Source organism: Microcebus murinus, chromosome 3 (assembly GCF_040939455.1).
Source record: "Microcebus murinus isolate Inina chromosome 3, M.murinus_Inina_mat1.0, whole genome shotgun sequence".
In the NCBI taxonomy this organism is placed as follows: Eukaryota; Metazoa; Chordata; class Mammalia; order Primates; family Cheirogaleidae; genus Microcebus; species Microcebus murinus.
Genome location: NC_134106.1, coordinates 77,281,263 through 77,304,713, shown reverse-complemented (window position 1 = coordinate 77,304,713; position 23,451 = coordinate 77,281,263). Strand labels below are relative to the sequence as shown.

Genomic DNA, 23,451 nt, shown 5'->3' with positions numbered 1-23,451 from the left:
TGCATCACAGGGTTGGCAAGATGGTAGTTCCTGAAAATGTAAGCTATGCAGTTTATGTTTCCCTTTATAACTAAGTTGCCAAGGAATGCAGAAGCCAAAATTAAGCCCCATTTACCATAATTGGCATACTATGGGGAGCTGGTGACATCTTATATTCTTTACCCTGATTAAATCATTGCCCACTAGGCTAAAGCTTGTAAATTGCTTTCACTAGGCATGGCATACATTCTGCAGTAATTTTTTCTTAGATCAGTATCCATCTTGCTTATCAACTGGTATTTTCCCAAATTCTCTCAGATATCCACTTCATGATCACAACAAAGGTGTCAGCAACCTAAAACAGTAACCCCAGTGAGCTCTACTGGAATCTCTACCCTGCTCTGCTTTGGGCACTAAGAATTTGAATCTACAAAGTCTGTGTGTCAGGAACAGGCTCCTGACCCATCCCCTGCCTTTATCTCCATCTGATACCCCAGCCTGGCAATGCAACTGCCTTTTACTTACAGTCCCAGAACCCTCTGGAATCTTGCAAGCAGCTGTATGTTGTGGCTTTGCCCCTATCCCCAAAGAGTAGTCCTTACCTTACAGTGAGGCTAGAAATCTATTTAATAACTACAAAGGAGGATGGAGGTGGGGGTGGCATTTCTTAGACTTCTAACTACCCACTGTGCCACATCATCCAATGATCCAACAGGAGCTTCCTTCCTCCTTTTCTCAGTGGTGTTTATTCAGCATCTTTGGCACTTTGCAATTCCATCAGCCCAAAAGAAACTCCCATCCTTTGGCTGTCTGGGTAACCATCTACCATGTTCTAAATCACAGCCTTATTTCTTGCTGGTTTTGTGACTTCATTCCCTGTGCTCGTTAAGCCCTTTGATCATAGTCCTTGAGTGAAAGGGGAGGTTCATTCAGACTCCATAAAGGTTCCTGTGCAGCCCAGTCCTCACAAGGGGCAGGTCAGCTCACACACCGCATCCACTAGTACAGCTTTCATCACAGGGGAACAGCAGAACCCCCCGCCCTGCCCAAGAACTACAGATGCCCTCACAGCAGCCTCGCAGCTAACCTGTACAGCAGAGCAGCTCTGCCTTGCCAGGAACTAACTCAGCGTTGACATGCCCAAGGCTATGTCTCCAGAAGGTTCCCAAGTTAGTAAACACGTATCACTTAGGCCAATTCCCTGGGTAATAAACTTATGCCTGGTTGCTAGGTTGCGAAGTTCACCATTAATATCCATTAACTCGGCCTTTGGGCCAGGCGCACTGGCTCACGCCTGTAATCCTAGCATTCTGGGAGGCCGAGGTGGGTGGATCGCTCGAGGTCAGGAGTTCAAAACCAGCCTGAGTGAGACCCCGTCTCAAATAAAAATAGAATGAAATTATTTGACCAACTAAAAATATATATACAAAAAATTAGCCAGGCAAGGTGGCACATGCCTGTAGTCCCAGCTACTTCAGAAGCTGAGGCAGTAGGATTGCTTGAGCCCAGGAGATTGAGGTTGCTGTGAGCTAGGCTGACGCCACGGCACTCACTCTAGCCTGGGCAAGAAAGTGAGACTCTGTCTCAAAAAAAAAACACCAAACACAAAAACCCAAAAAACTCTGCCTTTGTACCACATTAATAATACAAAAAACACGAGTACTGTGTTTCCCCGAAAATAAGACAGGGTCTTATATTTAGTTTTCCTCAAGAAGACACTCTAGGGCTTATTTTCAGGGAATGTGTTATTTTTTTAAAGTACGGTACAACAACCTACATTTATTCAAATATAGTTAAGTCGTCTTCTTCTGGAACATCATCATAGTAAAATGGCAGCCACAGTTTTCCTTCTTCCCCCTGGGGACACACAATACCTAAAGCAGAGCGTCCTGCTCCTCACTTCACTGAGGAGACTTTTCCCTCAAAGCCTCAGCTTGCAGCACGCACAGGATGGCTGTACCTGACAGGGGGAGCTGACTTTGTTGGTGGGGCTGCCCACACCTTTCCAGTCACCTCTGGGATAGTAGCTGTCACGATGGGGCAGATGAGGAGGGCTGCTCGTCTTCTTTACCGCTCCCTGATGAAATGAATGGGTTGTGCAGATACACTGTGTAGCCACGCCCAACATTAGGTCTTATTTTCGGGGCAGGGCTTATATTGCACAAATCCTTAGAAATCCTGCTAGGGCTTATTTATGGGTAGGTCTTATTTTCAGGGAAACACGGTAGTCCCTACCTAGTACTTTCTTTCCTAATGAGACAGTTCATCTGAGGTTATTAAGGATAAAACTACACTGCTTCTTTTGGATTCCAGGTACCTGGAGGGAGTTTTCCTTTCAGTTTCCATGAATTCCAAGACATCACACCGTCACCATCCTTTGTGTGGAATGCGGGAAATAACACACACTCTGTTCTTTCAGCAAATGCATGGAACCTGAAACATGAAGATGTGCTCGACGTTAGGCTAGTACAGAGGGAATTGTTTGTCCTGTCCTGTCCTGTTTCCCTCGGATTGTGAATTTACTCTTCTGTAGTGCAGAGTATCTTAGACATGTTCACTGTTTTCTGTGTACCATGTCAATTCCCACAAGCAAACAATAGGGAGGCACAAGAGGACAGAGAATTGTGAATGGTTTGGGATTTTAACTGATAACCTGTCTTTTCATTAGAGGTTAATTAGCTCAACCAAGTGGTATTTTTTGATCCTGGGAAACTGATACTCTAAGCTTATATTCATTCTTTTGTTCCCAGTGTTCCATCATGTCAATGCAGTTTTAACAAGGCAGGCATTTAACGAAGGGCCCCAACAGTGCCATCAGCTTTGTGGGCTCAGTGTGGCAAGCCCTGACATGGGCAGCTTGGTTCATTTGCCTGTTGATGACGGGCTTCAGTCAGCCTTAACTCAGCAAACACACACTTCCCCAGGATCGAAGCTTAAGTGTTAATGAAAAGAATTCCTGTGTGGGCAAGTTTCTGGGGCCTGCTTTCTCAAAGTATGGTCCAAGGAGAAATAGTGGCAGCACTTGAGAGCTGGTTACGAACACACACTCCCAGCCCCCACCAGGACCTGTGGAGTCAAAGCATGCACTTTAACAAGATTCCCAGGGGACTCACAAGCACATGAAAGTTTGACAAGCACTGGTGTAGTGCACAGAGTGATGGGCTAAGTCACACCCTTGAAGCCCCTTAATGGGAATCCGAAAGGTCAGTAACAGCAGGATGTTTCTTTCAGATTGGCAGGGGTCTTAAGTAAGGCTCCTCCAACACTGCAAGAGTTCCACCTCTGCCTGTTGCCTAACACTCAAGTCAAAGAAAATCCTGAAGCACTGCTTGGGATGGATAGGTGGACAAACAATGGTGGGAGAGGCCTGGGGACCTCCCCTGGGCTACAGAGAGCCTTAGTCCTATTTCTAAAGGGTTTCAGGTTAAGATTGGGATAATGAATTGATGACAATGGACACATTAGCCTCCTTCCAGCAGTCCCTTCTAAGGCCAATGGACTCTTAGCTTGGTTGTGCCTGCGTCCCATAGGAGCTTAGGCCAGAGCAGAAATGGCCAACTTCCTTCCCTCATAACCTTGCAGTGCAAGGAGGAGAGATAGTTGAAGTTTGTCCTGGAAGGCACCAAGCCCTGAATGCCAGGGAGCCCCCTTCTGTATTTGGGGGGGGGGATCCTCAGGAACCCAGAATGGAAGTCAAGTACCTGGTGTTAAAAGATTTCAAAGTGTTTTAAGAGCAGCCAGGTCAGTGGTCCTCAGAATCTTCAGGTCCTTTTAAAAATGAAATTCCTAGGTTGTAGTGAGCTACAATGATGCCACTGAATTCTATGTAGGGCAGCACAGAGAGACTCTGTCTTAAAAAAAAAAAACCTTCCTGACCCTACTCAGACCCTGAAAATCAGAATTTCTGTGGCTGTGGCCATAGAATCTGCATTTCAATCAAGCTCTCTGGCAGTTTTGCAAAGTGATGGGGGGAAATGCATATTTCCAGGCTCCCTCTATCATGTGGAATCAGCCTTCCAGGTGAAGCCTTGCCTCTGCATCATTAATAAGTTCCCCAGGTGACAGTGATGGACACCTACATTTAAGGACAAGATCGTATCTTACCCCACTTAGCAGGGCTACTATCAAAAAGGCACAAAACAATAAATGCTGGCAAGGATGTAGAGAAAATGGAATTCATACACTGTTAGTGGGAACATAAATTAGTACAGCCATTATGGACATTTCTCAAAAAACTACAAATAGAACTACCATACAATCCAGCAATCCCACTACTGGGTATCTATACAAAGGAAAGGAAATCAGTAAGTCAAAAACCTATTTGCAACCCCATGTTCATCGCAGCACTATTCACAATAATGAAGATATGGAATCAACCTAAGTGTCCCTCAATGGATGAATTTTAAAAATGTGGTATACACACGCACACACACACACACACACACACACACACACATACACACACACACATACATACACACACACAATGGAATACTATTCAGCCACAAAAAAGAATGAAATCTTTTGCAGCAACATGGATGGAATTGGAGGTCATTGTGTTAAGTGAAATAAACCAGACACAGAAAGCTAAATATTGTATGTTCTCACTGATATGCAGAAGCTAAAAAAGTTGACCTCATGAAGGGAGAGAGTAGAATGAAAAATACCAGAGGCTGGGAAGGGTGTGGGTATGAGGGATGATGAGGGATGAAGAAAGGCTGGGTGATGGTCACAAACATACAGTTAGATAGAAGGAATAAGTTCTAACAGAATAGGGTGACTGATGTAGTTAACAACAATGTATTGTATATTTCAAAATAGCTAGAAGAGAGGACTCAAAATGTTCTCAGCATATAGAAACAATAAATGCTCAAGGTGATGCATATCCTAAATAGCCTGACTTGACCATTATACATACTATGCATGTAGCAAAATATCACGTATACAAATATCATATATCAATAAAAAAATTTTTTAAAAAGAACAAGTGCTCTGGGCAAGCATTGTACCCATTTCACACAGGCTAACTTAGGAAAGGACTTCATAATTCTCCTTGTAACCACAGAAGTAGCTGGTCTTTCTCCATAGGGTCCTAAACTTACACACACACACACACAAACACACACGCACACATACCAAGGGAGGAGTGTATGTTTTAAATGTAGGTTTTATTATTATTCAGGTATGGTTAGGCCAACACATCAGGAGACTATTGCCACCAAAAAGATAGTTTATTATTCACAGTTCCTGCTGTGGACTGAATTGCACATCCCCTGCTAAAAAATTTCTGTGTTGAAGCCCGAATTCCCCATATGACTGTACTTGGAGATAGAGCCTATAGGAAGGTAATAAAGGTTAAATGAGATCATAGGATGGGGCTCTGATCTGACAGGATTAGTGTGACCTTGTAAGAAGATGAAAGAGGAGGAGGCACCAGAGCTCTCTGTCTCACATGTGCACACTCGCACGTTTTCTCTCTCTCTCTCTCTCTCTCTCTCTGTCTCTGTCTGTCTGTCTGTCTCTCTCTCTCTCTCCCCCCAACAAGTGAGGACATAATGAGAACACAGCTGCCTACAAGGCAGGAAGAATACCCTTACCAGAAATCAAATTGGCTTTGATCTTTTACTTCCCAGCCTCTAGAACTACAAGAAATAAATATCTGTTGTTTAAGACAACTAGCCTGTAATGATTTGTTAGGGCAGCCCAAGCGGCCAGCTGGGAGGCAGAGGGATGAGGGGAAAACGTGGTTTCCAAGGGAAGGAAGAGGGGAGGCAGGGGTAAGCAGGTTTCAGATTGGCTAATTTGAATAACGTCAGTGCCCCAGGGTGATTAGGGCGGAGGGTAGTGGTTCTGAGTATGAGAGCCTGGATTGGGAGTGTAGACTCTGCATTAGTTGGTTTGCATATGAAAGTGCACCCCAGGTGAGTCATTTGCTATGTCTAGGAATGGCTAGTCCTGGGAGGGGCAGTGTCTCCTGGGTGAGCAAGGCATCAGACTTGCAGAAAATTAAGAGGCGTGACAAATACAGGATAGAGAAGAAAAGGTGCATACAGACCAAAGACTACACTGGAAAGAGAGGAAGAACCCAGCAACAGATTGGTTAAGAAGGCTACAAAGAATCTAAGACCAACTGTTGATCCTATGTAAGCTGGTGACCCACTCATTGTCACTCAAGAGCATATTTTCTGCCTACCTGCTGTGGGTCTTGGCACTCAGCTCCTTTAGGAAAGCTATAGTGCCTTCTCCTCTGGCATTGAAGGACACTGTGTAGACTGGATATGGGATCTCCAAAGCCCCTTGGAGGAGAAGCTCCTTGGATTCCTCAGGAACGTCCCCCACCACAAAGTAGTAAATGGATTCGATCTGCAAAAGAGTGGGACCAATGGTTTATCTCCTTGACATGCCCTCACCTTGTACTGCCTCTTTAAAAAATAATGGGCAGAAGGAAAAGCAGCACTGGTCAGAATTTTGTAAGGATGTAAGGATGCCCAAGTCAGGAAGTGAGATATTGAGGGCCTGGTGCCAAGAAGGTCTCCTGGCAGTGGCTGCAGTCTCAGGTATCACATGAGAAGAATATGGCTGGCAGATTTGGAGAAGCTTCTTCTAGGCCCACAAATACATTCATTATATAGGTTATTTTCAAGTTATTTCAAGCAGTTATTTTCAAGTCAAGAAATGAAGGAACTGCCACTACGGGCAGGAAGCTTATTAGCCATTTCCTGTGGCGGTGCCAGAATTCTACAATGCAAACTTATCCATCCTCAGTCTGAGGCAGAATGTGGAAAGGAGGGCATAGTCCCAGCTGGTTCATCCTCTGGTCTCATCTCACCAGGGAATCACATGCCCAGGTTGGTGAGGCTGTCCTGACTTCACACAGCCGGTCAGGAGCCAGGCCTCCTACTGGGCCTGGCTCTCACGGCCATGTTAGGCCATAAGAACAGGAGAAGCATGAGCAGAAGAACCAAACCATCCCCTGTGTCAAGATACACACACACACACACCAATCTTAAACCAGTGATTGATTCTGGGAGATGCATACCTCACCCATGTAGAAGATAGTTCCAAAGAAGTACTGCCTGCTTAATTTAGAGAGATGTAAAGCCCACCCAAGGGAGTCTTGTGACAATTGTCTGCCCATCCCTGACCTCAACTCCACTGCTCTGGCCCTTCCCCAAGACTGTGCTTCCACGAGTCTGTCTCCCTAACACTAATGAGCTCTGTAATCTCAGGCAAGTGATCTCACTGCAGTTTCTTCATGGGAGATAATGCAGTTAATTCTTCATAACAGAGTTTAAACAAGACGACTTACACTTGTGCATGTATTTATATAAATCTCAGAAGGTAAAAAAAACCCAAAGGAGAGCCAGCAATACATATCTTTTCAACCTGCCCCTAAAAATGGATTGTCTCCACAGACAACTGGGGAAGAAACCCCAGAAAACATATTGTGTTTTAGGGGATATATAGATGTCATCCTCCCTTTGGGATTCATGACCCTTCCGCTGCTCTAATCCCAAACCCATGTTAGCTGAATATAGTCAGTAAATGGCCTCATCTCAACACCAAACCTGGGCCTTAAGCTGGCTGAGAGAGGGGGCCTCATGCTTGGTTCCAGTTGGTCAGGGTACTCTGCCTGACCAGCACACAGGCAGACTGTGTGGACAAGGGGGCAGGTGGGGGCACAGGCTAAGGGTCCAGGATGGGTTTTAGAAAACCAGAGTGGGGGCTGAGACCAGACCTCTTCAACAACACCCTCCTCCAACTAGGCACCCCCCACCCCCCTACTCACTGCCAGGCCTCTTTGTTTCAGATCTTTCAACACCAGCTCCCTGATTGTAAAAAGTATGTATTAGGAATGAAGACTGAGGAATGTTGAAAATGTCTTATTTCAGTCAGTAACCTGGGATTCAGAAAACACCAAAAAAAGGAAGAAACAGTATACTCTGGATTACTTATTAGGCAACTAATATTGTTCTTCCAGCAAATGTATTACATCTCATTTTTTTCTTGGTATTGTACATTCCTTATGTAAGATTTATTAAAAGGTTCCTTTTCAGCTGCACAGTTAATTTACTAGAGTTTTCCAGCTGTGTTAGTGCCCAAGTTTAGCATGGGGACAGGTTCATCCTGTTATAAGGATCTAAAATGACACATGGCCCAAGGCAGAGGAACAGACATGGCATATTTTTTGCAGTTCGTTAGATCAACAGGGAGGTGAGGACACACATCTCCAGGTAGTTGCTGGCAGATCCTGACACCACCACATCTCCGTTGCACGTCATGTCAACTCAGCTTCTTTGCTCTGGGAATAACCCAAGAATCTGAAATCCTTGTGAAGGAATGTTTTTCCATCACAATTTCATCAAACTGAAAATTGCTGTAACCAACAGTGAGTCAGGATTTCCTTTCCTTTACTAAGGCTATGGTGTTACTCACTATTCATTAAGTTCATTACTCAGCTTCTTAATTGCATACGTCCCCAGTCAATTCTAGGTTATCTGTGCTGCAGATTTCGTGGGACATGCTTTACATTGAGACCACAGATACCCCTCACTCTCCTGTGCACAGCCTTTCTGCTTCTCCTGTCTGCTCACATAATAACACTTAGGAAAACAGAGAGGAAGAATAAATATGCTACCTATTCCTATCTCCCCCCAGATTGGCAACATGCTTCTTAAAGCAAAATGGCTTTAGGATTTTCAGCTATTTTGGATAAGCTAAAATGAATTATTCAATACTCGAAACAGTCCTGTAGCACATAAATTATTGTTATCATGCCCAGTATACAAATGAAAAAACTGAGGCTTGGAAAGGATAATTGACTTCGTCTTGGAGCTACTAAGTCCAGGCTGCCTAACCCCAAGACTCTGCCCGTGCTCTCCCACTGGTATGCTCTGTTGACTTGTGGCAGCGCTGATTCATTGCTGGAGACAACATGAGTCCTAGAACTGGAAAAGCAAGATCATGGGGCAGAAAAGGTGGCCACAAGCAGGCACTATTTGCACCCAAGGGTTCTGTCCTCTACTCCTGATATCAGCACCGCTGACCAAAAGTTGGGTCCAGGAGGTTGCTTGGCTTAAGGGAATATCCTCATGGGAATCCTTACCCCTTGGCCAGTACCTTGGAGCTCCACAGGGGCACAGACCAGTGTGGAAGGTCAGTAGCAGCATCCAGACCAAAAGCAGCTTCCTCACCAACCAGCATTTGCCCACATGCTGATTTGCACTGATTTTGATAGAACAACACATGGGTTCCATTCAGCTTCTTTAGAGTGAATTGAAAGCTCTTGACACTTCATACTACATCAAGTAGGGTGGAGCCTTTATGTTTTCACATGAAATATCTTATTCTATCTGGGCCATTTATTCTGCAGCTTCACACGATGACCTGCATTCTGCCCAGCCAAGGAGTCCTTGACATCTTCCCAGCTGCTGCTCTGGGGGCAAAAAAAGAAATAGACCAGGAGTGGCTGTTTCTACTCTGGCTGCCCTCTGCTCTCACTTGTCAGAAGCCTGCGCTCTCATCCCTAAGGCTTCTAGATATAACAGTCTCCACTCTTCAAGGAGCAAAAATGAAAGTCAACCAGGATGGGTAGCAAGGGCTTTAGAAAAAATTATCTTTTTCTTCATAAAACTTTGAACACTTCAACATTTTGGGCCAACTCCAGACCTTGGGATCTAACCTCCAGGTCCTCCCTGTGCCTGTGGGAACACTCACCTGGTGCAGCCTAATTTGATTTTCAGATACCCTCCTTGGTGGTGACCGTTCCCCGTGGTGTTGACCTAGTTCACTTCTCAGATTCTTCTTAATATCCTTGACCACCACTGACTTTCTGGCCTGCCAAGCTTCAGGGTTCCTGTCGCCATCCACCATCCCTGACAGTCCTACATGCCTCAGCAAATTCACCTGCTGGTCCCACACAGACCACCTCCCTTCAATTAAAAAAACTCAAATCTGTGCAATAATTTGGGGATGGAAATCCAATGGAGCCACATCTAGCCCCCAAACTCAAGAATATCAACACTATTTTCTTTCCATTTCTTCAATGTTCAACAAACATTTATAGAGTTCTTGTTAAGCATCAGAGACACAAAAATAAAAAGATTTGATGCCTGTCTGAACCACTACAAGGAAATAAATCAGCTGCCAGTTTCATGGACTGACGTGCTAGGCCTTACAGCCCAGCAGCGAAGGCTCCTTATGGAATCATATGGGTGGGTGGGGGGGGGTCTGTCTTCAATTCACACACTTGGTCTCCCAGTGAATATGACAAAAAGAAACAAGAAACTAAACAGATGTATGCCTGTCAAGTGGATGGATGAGAAGCTGAGAGAATGAAAACAGAAATGTGTCTTCTGGGCAGGTGGCCTTGTCCTGGAGGGGAAGCGAAGCCTCTCAAGTAGTCTTCTCAGTCAGCTTAGACTGAGAGCTTCAGATAAACAGTCTTCTCTGTCATCCAAATCGGCAGGCCTCCCGGGGCTTCCTGGTATAACACACCTCCTTATAAAGCCCAGGAAGCTCCTAACTTCCAAAAGACATATGTCCTGGGACCAGAGAACACTGAAGAGCAGAAAGCCTCTGCTGCAACACGCCTAGGCTCTGCAGATACCAACCCCCCTCAGCCACCAAACACTTCCTCGGACACCCCATGCTGTGCTTTCATGAGCCAGGTTCTTTTTTACAGAATACAACAATAGTTCATCCATCAATAGTACTCTTCAAGTGTTATGAGTAGAGCCAGAGTGTAAACAGACACCACACTCTTCTCATGCTCCTCTCAGACTCAAAGCCTCACCTCTGTCCTGGATCCCTTCCTGGTCTACCATGGGGACAAAGCCCAGTCCTGGAGGAAGCTGGTGGCCTCTGGGCATCCTCTATCACCATAATGAAGTACAGCATTCAGCCCTTACTCCTTGTGTGGACTTGGTACAAAACCACACTTGAATGTTAATTTTTGGACACAATACTTTCTTGGCTCCTCTCAGGACCCACTCATAGAAATGCTAACCCAAGGCAGATTATCACCAGTAAAATGATATAGAGCAGAGACGCAGGCTTTATGGGAACCCATTTGCCCCCACACCAACACACATACACACACAGGTGCTCTTTTTTTACTTCTCATAAAACACAGTGCATGGTGTATTTGTATAAGAGACAATTGCATTTACTGAAATTCTCCTTGAAACCACACCCAGATAGAGACTGTAGATGGAGGGATGCAGCAGTCTTTGCATGCTCTGCAGTCTCTGTGTATGCCCCATGGTCTCTTCTCAAAAACTTTTCAGTCTTTTCTCAAGGTTGCATTTGATGATCAGTGCCTGGGAACTTCTTTCTTGGTTCATCCTCTTCTATAGAACTTTCCTGGGACTCACTGAATTGTTCCTTACTTCCTGGGCTAGGGATGAAAGAATGTACCCCAGACGAAGAAAAGGCACAAACCAGAGGGAAGAAAAATAGAAAAGCAAGGTCACAGGGAGAGCTTGCAGTCACATCAGGTGGCCAGAGTCAGCTATGACCTCAATAGCCAGGTTAACAGAGAAAGCAAACAGCCGTGTCATACACACATGCACACACATTCAAGAGCCTGGGAAATGTTCCATTTCTTGTGTGCTTATTAAGGTGTCCAGACACTTGAAATTTTGCAGATTAAAAAAAAAACTTGAAAGGCCAAAGAACAGAGTAGCTTGTATTAGGTTCTTCCTTAATGGAAAACATTTGTTCCTTTGGCTTCAGGAGGAAAAACTGTGTTTCCAATTTCAAACTGTCACCCTCAGTATTGATAAACACAGGCCAGTGACCACTGGGGGCTATCTTTCAAGGTGCCAGCACATGGCCTCTTACCCCAAGAAAAGACTTCTAAATACAGCCAGGTAATGCTTAAAACCTAGAGAAACCTCAGGCTTCCAGAGTGGAGGAAGTAAATAAGTATTAAGTATCTGTATCCAAAGGCAAACAGACCTGCTCCCACCTAAGGAGTCAAGGCTGGACAAAGGACCCCATCTGCCCATAATACTTCCCCATTTGCTTGCCACTGCTCCATCACTAGAGCCACACAAGAAACACAGACCCATGGCTGAAAGAGATATAAAACACCACCATTTAATTGCTTCTTCCAAGTAAAACTTTATTTCCAAAAGGTCCCTATCAAAAGGCATATGTCAATACATCAACATTCCAATATACTTCACCTTGGAAAGCGTATGATAGATCCATCTGTGAAGAAGAGGAACTGGGAAAGATCCAGAACATGGATGTTGGGGGACCCTATTTCCTCATCCTTAGCATTCTATGAGGGGTCTTCCAACCTCTCTCTCCTCCCCACAAGAGAAAGATTGATTTATCTAATTGGCAGGAGAGTGAGAATAGAACGAATATGTCAGAGATGCACAACTATGGCCGCATTCCCTGTCCTTTCTCCATGCTCAGTGAGTGTGATAAGCACTTGGCTCTCCTGGCACAAGCTAAATGAGGGTCTGCCCTGTGACCCCCTCACCCAACGGAGGGAGCCTAGCCAGGCTCAGGGGACAGGTATTTGAGAGTCTCATTTTGGTTGGTCCAGCTCTGCTATCGCCAAAGCTGCTACTTTCATCCCCATCTGAGGCTTGTAACCTATTTCTCAATTTGAGGTTCCAAATTAAGGATTATGACTTATTACGGGGTCCTCTGGGCCAATGATGGGGTCTCTGTTGGATCAGCTGAAAGGCAGTGTGAAGATAGCAAGTATGAAGAGCTAAGCCTGAAGCCACCTCCATGATGTGGGACCAGGCATGGACACACACTTACAGTTTTGTCCTTCCCAGCTTCCAGCAGAGCATCCAGGTGGCTAAACCCACTCAAAGTCGGCTTAGCAGTCAATTTCTTAACCCAGTGGATGGCAGCAACTATGGATTGTTCTGTCACAGGAATAGCATTTTCCTGCCATTTCACCGGCTCCTGAGAAACCCTGAAAGGAATCACATGGAGCAGTCACTGGGTGGTGATCAGTGCTATTAGGAGTTATCAGCCCTTGATCTCACAGCCATGAGCAAAAAGCTGCCCAGCATCCATCTCCTATCTCCTGAACAGAGACAGAAAGGAAACAGTTCCCAGCCCTCTGACGTTGCCAACAAAATAGGTGAGCTGTTTAAGACAGGTTCCCAAAGCACAATTATCTTCCCTAAGCTGTACTGACTAAGCTGTTACATGAGAAACAAAAATCTCAAAACTGTAAACATTAACAAGTGCTTTAAAAATATTAAGGAAAGTTATTTTCATAAACAGGCAGGCTTGTATGTAACTGTCTTCTATTAATAGCAAATTTATAAGAATTCATGTTATTAAGATTTACAAATCACCAGCAGTTTGATTACTCTAAAATTTTATTTCTAATGCTTTCACAACATTGTTTTCAATGTCCTAAAAGATTCCCACCAGTTACCTTTTTTTTTGGATCAATGATGGCATTGTTTTGAGTTCAGCAGAGCATTATTATTTAAATCCTGAGGAAATGTGGTTATTTAGTTTGGCTTGGAAATGACTGATGGAAACCCCCAATTTCAAAAAAGAAGAGCCATTTGAATTTATCCCTGTGTTGACAATTGCAAATAAATCAATTTGCTTGCCCTCATAGCCCACCACCAGAGGCAGAGCTGGCTCACATTTGTGTCCCTCTGTGTAGTTTCTCTGGGTAGAGGATCTGGCTGAGAGACATATATTACAGCAAACATTTCTAAGAAAGCAAAAGCTTTGCAGATTTAAGCACTTAAATTCCTTCAATAATATTATACTGTGGCAGAAATAGGAATGTGGGAGAGAACACAATTACCATTGCCCCCAAAGATGTCCTCTATTTAAAGTATTTGATTTAAAAAAGAAAAACTCTTTCCCCAAAGATAGTTGGACAATAAAGAAAAAAAATTTTTTTAAGAAAAACTCAATTAGGTTAAATCCTTCCCACACACTCAGATGTTTCTTGTCAGGGACATGCAACCACTGTTCCAGATGAAAAGTTAGTGTTGAAGTCCAAATCTTCTTGAATCCATAAATAATTGATTGTGAAAACTCTGAAATATGGGAAATTCTAAAAAGCCAGCCACCTGTTGTTCTGGTTAAAGAGGTCAACTTATAGGGGAGGTCAACTTCAGTTAAAAATTCAGTCTGTTAAATGTGTGACCTTTGAAATCATTACCCAAGCTAAAATCTAAAATAAGTGAAGAAATTTATGCCCTTAAACATATATTCAACATAATTCATATATTCTTATATTTTGACTTTCCCATGGATTGAAGAAAAGTATGTTTCTAAATCTCTTTTAATGTGCAAACTAAGATGCCCTGGTACAAAGCAGATAAAAATTTCTTAGGATTTATTTATTGCAGGATTTCTGCTAAAATTATATATTCTAGGAAATTACAAGATAACACCGCCTCCCTCACCATCGAGCTAACTATGTTAGCTATGCTATTTAACTACAAATATGTGCAAATTACTGTGAAGTTTCACTGAAATGCCCCTTTCCTGTGGGAACTCACTGTATGATATTGAACTTTGTTATGTGGGCCACCTGCTCCTGGAGGATCATTATTAAAGCATCTCGGCACAGATCAAGCTCCTCCTCCAGAATGTCACCAAAATCCAACACTATGGTAATGCACTTTTCCAAGATGACACCAAAAATCTGCCGGCTTCTGCTGGTGAGCCAGTCCATCCGCTGCTTGTAGCTTTCCACAGCTTGTGTTAAATATTCCACGAACTGATAGATCACTTCTGATTTAGCTGTCAGCTTAATGAAGATAAAAGCAAAAAATGAAAACAATAGCACGAAAATAAGTCACCTGAACCATAGTGCTGCCATCAAGAGCTATGCATTAATGACAATTTTGTAAATGATCTCCCAAACCTGTATAATCCAGGAGGAAGTGTTCCAATCTTTCAAATGAAAAAACCTGTTGAATGATTCCCTAACAGAAGAAAAGATGATGATGTGATCTATTCAAAATATAGAATTCTTTTTAAAAAATGTTTCCAGATTGTGTTTTATCTTTCCAGTTATAGATTATCTTTATCAAAAAATGCCCAGGGGCACTTTTAAGACATTGGGCCTAAGAAAAGAGAGACCATTAAAGGCAGGTGGAAAAAAGTAAGTCTCACTAAAATGTTTTCCTAAGTACAATATGCCAAAAACATTTCTGAAAATGTTTCTAAGAGTGCCAGCACATTTGCCTGGCTTCTTCTCAGGGATGCTGTCCCAGCTACTCATCTTCCTGCTCATGACCTTTATGCTTGTGTCCTCCCTCTCTCAGGCCAAGCTCCCCTGTTGGACCACCTGATCACCCCAGCAATTCTAGGGGCTGCCACCAGCACTTCTAGGGGCTGCCGCTGAAAGGTGACTGGGACTTGCAGGCAATTTCTTGTGTGAACAAATAAACTATCCTACACATAGATCAGGCACAACCATGCAAGGCCTTTGGGTGATGAGGTAGAAGACATAGGAAAAGGGATAAGAAAATATTATGATCTATTCTGTGATGATCAAATTTTAAAAGAGGATCTGGTACTTTTTTGTTAAACTTTAACAACCCCTAAACACTCAAAATGTTAAGAAAAATGTCCTTTCAGAACCACTGTGCAATTTTCCACTTTTGTGCTTTGGCTCCTTAAACTCCTTTCCTTCTCCCTCGCATATATCTCTTTAAGCTCAATTCCTCAAACTCCAGTATCACTTCTCACAACCCTTAGGAAAGAATTCCTAACTCCCTCTCCGGAGTTCACAGCTCCTGTGACAACATAGAAACCAGGGTGGGACCAGACCACAGGGGATGTGGAGGTAGACTTAGCTGGTAAAGGGACAAATGTTTTTAATAGTTCTAATTTTAATGTGGCTCAGATAAAAAATATCTGCACACCAAACCTCAAGATTCCATGCATACCATTGCTTAGGACTAGGCTTAGTTTAAAAAGTAATTTAAATGTTTTTTTAAGATTAAGAGATAACAATCCAGGTGGTACATGGATGTACATTGACATGAACAAATATCCACAAAAGGACGTCATGGGACATGTATCTCCAACAGATAGTGAGCTCCATGTGGTGGGCCAACGTCTGCACAGGGCTGGACAGGGAGCGGGCACTAGAGTCAAGTGCTGAATTGCTGGGAACAAAGGACTCCAGTCTGAGGTGCCACTCATCCTCTCTCCTCTTCTGCCTGTAAAAGCTGCCCCCTGTTCCCAGTGCTTCTCTCAGATAATGGCAGCTAGCTCTTGGCTTTCAGCTTAATCTCTGTCATATTTCCTTTTTCTCTTATCTTTGGGGCAAAACAAAGTGTTGATACGCAAAGGTTTTCAACTCTGGTCAAGAGCTTTCTGGGCTTATCTCTAATGGGTCAAGGGTTTCCTTCCCCAGCTCCTTGGCCATGATTTTCATGACTCTACCACTGCCAGAAGAAAATCCCAGCCTAATAAGGCCTTAGCTCAACCAAGCAGCATGAGCCTCTCCCCATAGCCCACTCCCGGATGTGCTCAGCATCATGTCACAGGACCTGTGCATCGAGGGGACTCTGACTTACATTGTACACTCTGCCATCTTCTGCTCTGTAGAACTGTGGAAACAGGCCATTGGCATACCGAGAAGCCACAAGCCTCCCCAGAGAAGTCACATAATCTGCATTTTTATAAAGAAAACAATCAAAATAGTGTATTAGCAAAGCTTCTTATATATATTTAAGAATTTTTTTCTCTGATGCCATTCAAATTATATGCCCAGCAACAGCAACAATTTGCAATGCTTTCTATTCTGTTCTGAATCATGAAGTATTTCTAGGTGCTACAGTAAAGGTAACTGTTTATGGCATGTGCAATTTTAATGCATGAATGAATAGGAAAAACAGGGTTTGTTTTGTTCTTGGTTTCCTTGTTCTTTTGTCTAGAATGATTAAGGCAGAAGTGAAAAAAAAGACAACAAAGGAATTGTATTTAATTCCTAAAAACTTTTATTCAGGACTTAGACCTAGTTTCCAGAATTTTAAAAATTCAACTTAGATATTATTTACTATACTCTCAAGTGGAAGTTCATAAATAAATCAGTAAAATAAAGCAAGCAGAATATATTCAGAATAGTCACACAGAATGTTAGAACCACAAGATTTTCTTCTCATCAGATTATATGCTCAGCTATTCAAACATCCATTGCACAAATCCTTATTGGGCACCTACTATGTGCTAGGCACAGTGCTCATAGGATGGGAATACATTGTTGCCTAAAATACTCCTACTCCTTCATGGAACTACATGAAACTACTCAGTAGAAGGCTACAGAGAAGTTTCTAGGATTAACTAGGACTTGGTAGGCCACAGATGAGTTAAGAATTCACAGAAATGATTTTATTATGATGACTATCTTATTGTGGTTATTACTATTATTATTAAGTTCCACAGGTGGGAGAGAAAATGGTGGCACTCATGGTTCTATACTTCATTTCCTCTGCTCTTCTAGGGAGGCAGGAGTATAGCTTACTTTGGAAAGGCAAAAAGGGCAAGGCTGAATTTTATAGCCTCCCTGGCCAGGCTTGGTCCCAAATCACAAGGGGTGATAAAATTTGTAAGTCATGAAGTGCAACTTTCATAACAGTAAATAGTAAAGAATGGATGCTTAAATTCCATCAGCAATAATCACTCTCTTTATTTTTAAGATTTCAACTTCTTAACTGACATTGATGGAGTGACTTCCACTCCCCAACAGCATTATCTGTTTACCTGAGACATTTATCTAGAGTCAGGAGAGGGAGCTGTTTTTTGAGGCTTGAGGGAAATAAGTCTATAGAAGGCTCCATAAACTGTATTGCCAATTGAAATGCAAGGCATTGTGAGTTCACGAATGCAATGATGGTGGAGTAGACTTTATTGGCTAACTTTTATACAGAAAACAATGATAAATTCTTGACAAAATATAAAAACAACTATATGAAGGCATTAGAGAGCAATCAAGAACAGGCAGAAACTGGAGTGGCATTCATCCTTAAAAAGAGGACACAGACTGGTGAGATTTTTATTTATTTAGCAGGACAGCAAGAGAGTTTAGAGTATGAATACAGCCAAGTTAACTGACTGATAGAATAAAAATCAGCTGTCCATCCATTAGCTGAGAAATGGGTAAGAAAATTGTGGTATATCCATACAATGGAATGTTATATGATCATAAAAAAGAGTAAAATACTGGTACATGCTACAACATGGATGAGCCTTAAAACATTATTCTAAGTAAAAAAAGTCAGTCACTAAAGACCACATAACTATAAATTCCATTTATATGAAATGTCCAGAACAAGCAAATCTCTAAAGACAGAAAGTAGATTGCTTATAGCACATGGGATGGGGGAATGGAGAGCTTAGGAATATAAGGTTTCTTTTTGAGGTAATGAAAACACTCTAAATTTGACTGTGGTGATGGTTGCACATATCTGTAAATATACTGGAAACTCTGAATTGCATACTTCAAATTGGTGAGTGGTACAGTATGTAAATTATAGCTCAATAAAGCTATTATAAAAATATATTATTTTCCAAAGAATTAAAAAATCATTTCTCCTGGGGAAAAGATAGTACAACACAAAGTCTCTACAACCATCCACATTGTTCAGCATAAAATAAAAAATTATCAGACATACAAAGGAACAGGCAAATGTGATCAATAGTCAAAAAAAAAAAAGCAGTCAATAAAACATACACTGAGATGGACCAGATATAATTAGCAAAAAAGGGGCCTTAACATTATGTTTTATACATATTTAAATATTTATATTATAAACACTATATTTATATTGAAGGGAAACTTTAATACTGCTTTCTCAACAATTAATAGAGCAATAGGCAGAAAATCAGCAAGGATATTCAACAACATGATCAATGAACAGGATATAATTGACATTTATAGAAAGTTCTATACAACGACAGCAAAGTACACATTCTTTTCAAGTACCCAGGAAACATACCAAGACAAAGTTTATCCTTGGCTATAAAACAAATCTCAAAAAATTTAAAACAACTGAAACCAAAGTATGTCCTCCATCCAAAATGGAGAAAAACTAGAAATCAATAATAAAATGATAACATGAAAATCTCCAAATACTTAGAAACTAAACAACATGCTTCTAAAAAATCCATGAGTCAAAGAGGAAGTCTCAACAAAAATAAAAATGACTTTAAACTAAATGGAAATGGTGATACAACATATAAAAATTTGTGGGACACAGCTAAAGCAATGCCTAAAGGGAAATTTATAACCCTAAATGCTTACATAAGAAGAAATGAAATCTCAAATCAATAATCTAAGCTCTCACCTGAAGAAACTAGAAAAAGAAGAGGAAAATAATACCAAAACAGAATGAAATAAATAATAAAGATCAAAGTAGAAATCAAGGACATTGAAAACAGAAAAACAATAAATAAAATCAATTAATTGAAAAGCTGATATTTTAAAAAGATCAATAAAATTGACAAACTTCTAGCAAGACTAACAAATATAAAGAGAAGGTATAGATTACTAATATCAAAAATAAGGCCACACACAGTGGCTCACACTTGTAATCCTAGAACTTTGAGAGGCTGAGGCAGGAGGATCTTTTGAGGCCGGGAGTTCAAGACTAGCCTGATGGAGACCTTGTCTCTACAAAAAATAGAAAATTAGCCAGGCATGGTGGCACACATCTGTAGCCCTAGCTACTCAGGAGAATCACTTAAGCCCAGCACTTTGAGATTGCAATGAGCTATGAGTATACCACTGCACTCTAGCCGTGGGTGATGGAGTGAGACCCTATCTCCACCAAAAAAAAAAAAAAATCCCCAAAAGAAAGAACAGGATATATTACTAAAGACCCTATAGACCTCAAAAGAATAATAAGGGATACTACAAATACTCTACGCACATAAATTGGACAACTTAGATGAAATGAATCAAATCCACAGAAAATACAAACTACCACAATATAAAATAGGTAAATTGGATAGTACTATATCTACTAGGGAAATTGAATTTGTAATTTAAAAATTCTTCAAAAAGAAATCTCTAGGCCTATAAGAGTTCACTGGAGAATTTTACCGAGCATTTAAAAAGTAATGTTAATTCTATACAACATCTTCTAGAAAACAGAAGAGGAAGGAACACTTCCCAGCTCAATTTATGAAACCAGTATTACTCTGATACCAAAACCAAACAAAACCAGTATTCAAAAAAAAGAGAAAACTACAGACTGATGTCCTTCATGAATACAGATGCAAAAATTCTTAACACAATATTAACAAATAGAATTCAGCTATATCTAATATAAAAGGAATTTTGAAAAATGACACAGTTTATTCCAGGGATACAAGTCTCGATCAATATTCAAAAATCAATCAATGTATTCCATCAAATTAACAGGCTAACAAAAAAAAAATCACAGGATCTTGTCAATTGATGGAGAAAAAATTGACAAAATTCAATACCCAATAATTATAAAATATCTCAGATTAATAAAAATATAGGGGACTTTCCTCAACTTGATTTTTTTAAAAATTTATAGAAAACCTACACTTAACATCATACTTACTGGTGAAAGACTGAAAGCTTTCCCCTAAGTGCAAGGACATCCACTCTTACCATTACTATTCAACATAGTACTGAAAGTTCTAGCCAGCACAACAAGACAAGAAAAGGAAATACAAGGCATAGAGATTGGAAAGGAAAAAATAAACTTTCCCTATTTGCAGATGACATGATGGTCTACCTAGAAATTCTCTGGAGTCTACCTCCCACCAAAAAAAACCTCCTCTTAGAAATAATAAGTGAGTTCAGCAAGATCACAGGATAGAAGATTAACATACAAAAATGATCATATTTCTACATACTAGCAATAAATATGTAGAAACCAAAATTTAAAATAAAATACCATTTACAACTGCTCAAAAAATTAAACACCTAGGTGTAAATCTAACAAAACATGCACAGGACTTGTACAATGAAAATTATAAGACAGTTGATGAATGAAATCAAAGAAGATATAAATACGTGAAATGAAAAATAGTCCAAGTTCATGGACTGGAAGACTCAGCATAATAAAGATGCCAATTCTCCTTTAATTTATATATGGATTTAATATAATCCCAATCAAAATCCCAGCAATATTTTCATAGACATGGACAAAGATATTCTAAAATTTATTTGGAAAGGCAAATGAACTAGAGTAGCTAAAACAATTTCAAAGAAAAATGAAGTAGGAAGAATCAGTCTGCCCAATTTCAAGATATTATTTAATTATAGTAATCAAGATTGTGTAGTATTGATGGAGAGACAGACACAGATGAATAGAATAGAGAGCCCAGAAATATAAGTACAACCAACCAATTTTTAACAAAGATGCATAAGCAATTCAAAGGAGGATGGATACCGTGTTTCCCCGAAAATAAGACAGGGTCTTATATTTAGTTTTCCTCAAGAAGACACCGTAGGGCTTATTTTCAAGGGATGTGTTATTTTTTTTAAGTATGGTACAACAATCTACATTTATTCAAATATAATTAAGTCGTCTTCTTCTGGAACATCATCATAACTCTGCAAACTCCGAATTCCATCCTGAATTTCTTGCGACTCTATTTCCTTTAGAACCATTGGCCCCAATCTCTCATGTTGAGCAATAGAGCTCTCATTAAATGAGCAGCAATTATCCATGTAACCTGCTTGGAGTGCATTGGTAACAACACTGTCAGTGATTTTTATCCCATGAATTCTTCATTGAGGAGACTTCCCCTCAAAGCCTCAGCTTGCAGCACGCACAGGAAGGCCGGGACCTGACAGGCGGAGCCAACCTTGTTGGTGGGGCTGCTCACACCTTCCAGGTCACCTCTGGGATAGTAGCTGTCACGATGGGGCAGATGAGAAGGGCTGCCAGTCTTCTTTACCACTCCGCAACTAAATGCATGGATTGTGCAGATACACTGCATAGCCACGCCCAACCCTAGGTCTTGTTTTTGGAGTAGGGCTTATATTGCGCAAATGCTTAGAAATCCTGCTAGGGCTTATTTTATGGGTAGGTCTTATTTTCGGGGAAACACAGTAGTCTTTCAAATAAAAAATGCTGGAGCAACTGAATATTCATAGTCAAAAATGAACCTTATACAGAAACTAACTCAAAATAGATTACAAGCTAAATGTAAAAAGTTAACACTACAAAATATTTAGAAAAAATAGGAGGGGGTAACACAAAGGAGATCTTTGTGGTGATAAACAGTTTTGTATCTTGATTGTGATGGTGTTTACAGAAATATACACAAATGATAAAATTACATAGACTTATACACACATTGTGTAAGTGTCAAATTCTTGGTTTTGACATTATACTATTATATAATTTTACAAATATGACAACTGGGGAAACTTGGTGAAGGGTATATCAGATCTCTCTATAGTATCTTTGCAACCTCCTGAGAATATTTGATTATTTTAGAATATAAAGTATGGATGCATAAATAAATGAATGAATGAGTAAATAAATGAATAAATAAGAAGGTGAAATAAAGATAATTTCAGATTTTAAAAACTTGAGAAAATCTGTCACCAGTAGATCTGCACTATATGAAATGCTTAAAATAAACTCTTCATAACATAACAATAGATAAACTTCCAATTTTACAGGAAGAATATTGTAAGTGATAAATATGTGGCTCTTAAAAGGCAAAATTTCTCTTCTCAGTTACCTTCTTTTTTTTTTTTTTTCTGTTGCCCCAGCTAGAGTGCCGTAGTGTCAACCTAGCGGCTAGCTCACAGCAACCTCAAACTCCTGGGCTCAAGCGATCCTTCTGCCTCAGCCTCCCAAGTAGCTGGGACTACAGGCATGTGCCACCATGCTCGGCTAATTTTTTCTATTTTTGGTACAGATGAGGTCTTACTCTTGCTCAGGCTGGTCTCAAACTCCTGAGCTCAAACAATCTGACTATTCTCTGTTTCTTTAAAAAACAAATGACTTTTAAAGGCAAAAATTATGACACTAGATTGTGGAATGTATGACGTATATAGAAATAAAATGTATTAAAACAATAATATCAAGGACAAGAGTGGGGTAAATGGAGGTATTCACAATTCTCTCATATTACATGAAGTAGTACAAAATTGACTTTTAGTAAACTGTGACAAGTTAAGAATGTAATCATTAGAGCAATTACTGAAAATACAATCCAAAAATGTACCTAAGAAGCCTATTGAAATTTAAATTGAAAAATAAAAATCGATTAAATGAAATGCTAAAAAATATCCACTTAGCACAAAAGAAAGCCAAAAGGAGAAACACAGTGGAAATAAAAAGATTGGACAAACAGAAAACAGACAGTAAAATTACAGACCTAAATTTAACTATATCAATTATTACATTAAATAGGGAACCAAACACTAAATAATTAAATTAATCAACTAATTTGTTTAATTTATTAATTAAAAGACAGAGACTATTAGACTGAGTTAAAAAA

The 23,451-nt window shown here is 40.7% G+C and overlaps 1 protein-coding gene across 1 annotated transcript in view; it reads right to left on the bottom strand.

Moving 5' to 3' along the window:
* Positions 1 to 23,451, bottom strand: part of VWA3B (von Willebrand factor A domain containing 3B) — a 218,312-nt gene that overhangs the window by 177,125 nt on the left and 17,736 nt on the right. Inside the window, 5 exon segments of the mRNA XM_076001008.1 lie at positions 2,297 to 2,412; positions 6,173 to 6,342; positions 12,766 to 12,925; positions 14,493 to 14,743; positions 16,527 to 16,621. Coding sequence (XP_075857123.1) covers positions 2,297 to 2,412; positions 6,173 to 6,342; positions 12,766 to 12,925; positions 14,493 to 14,743; positions 16,527 to 16,621 — 792 coding nt within the window.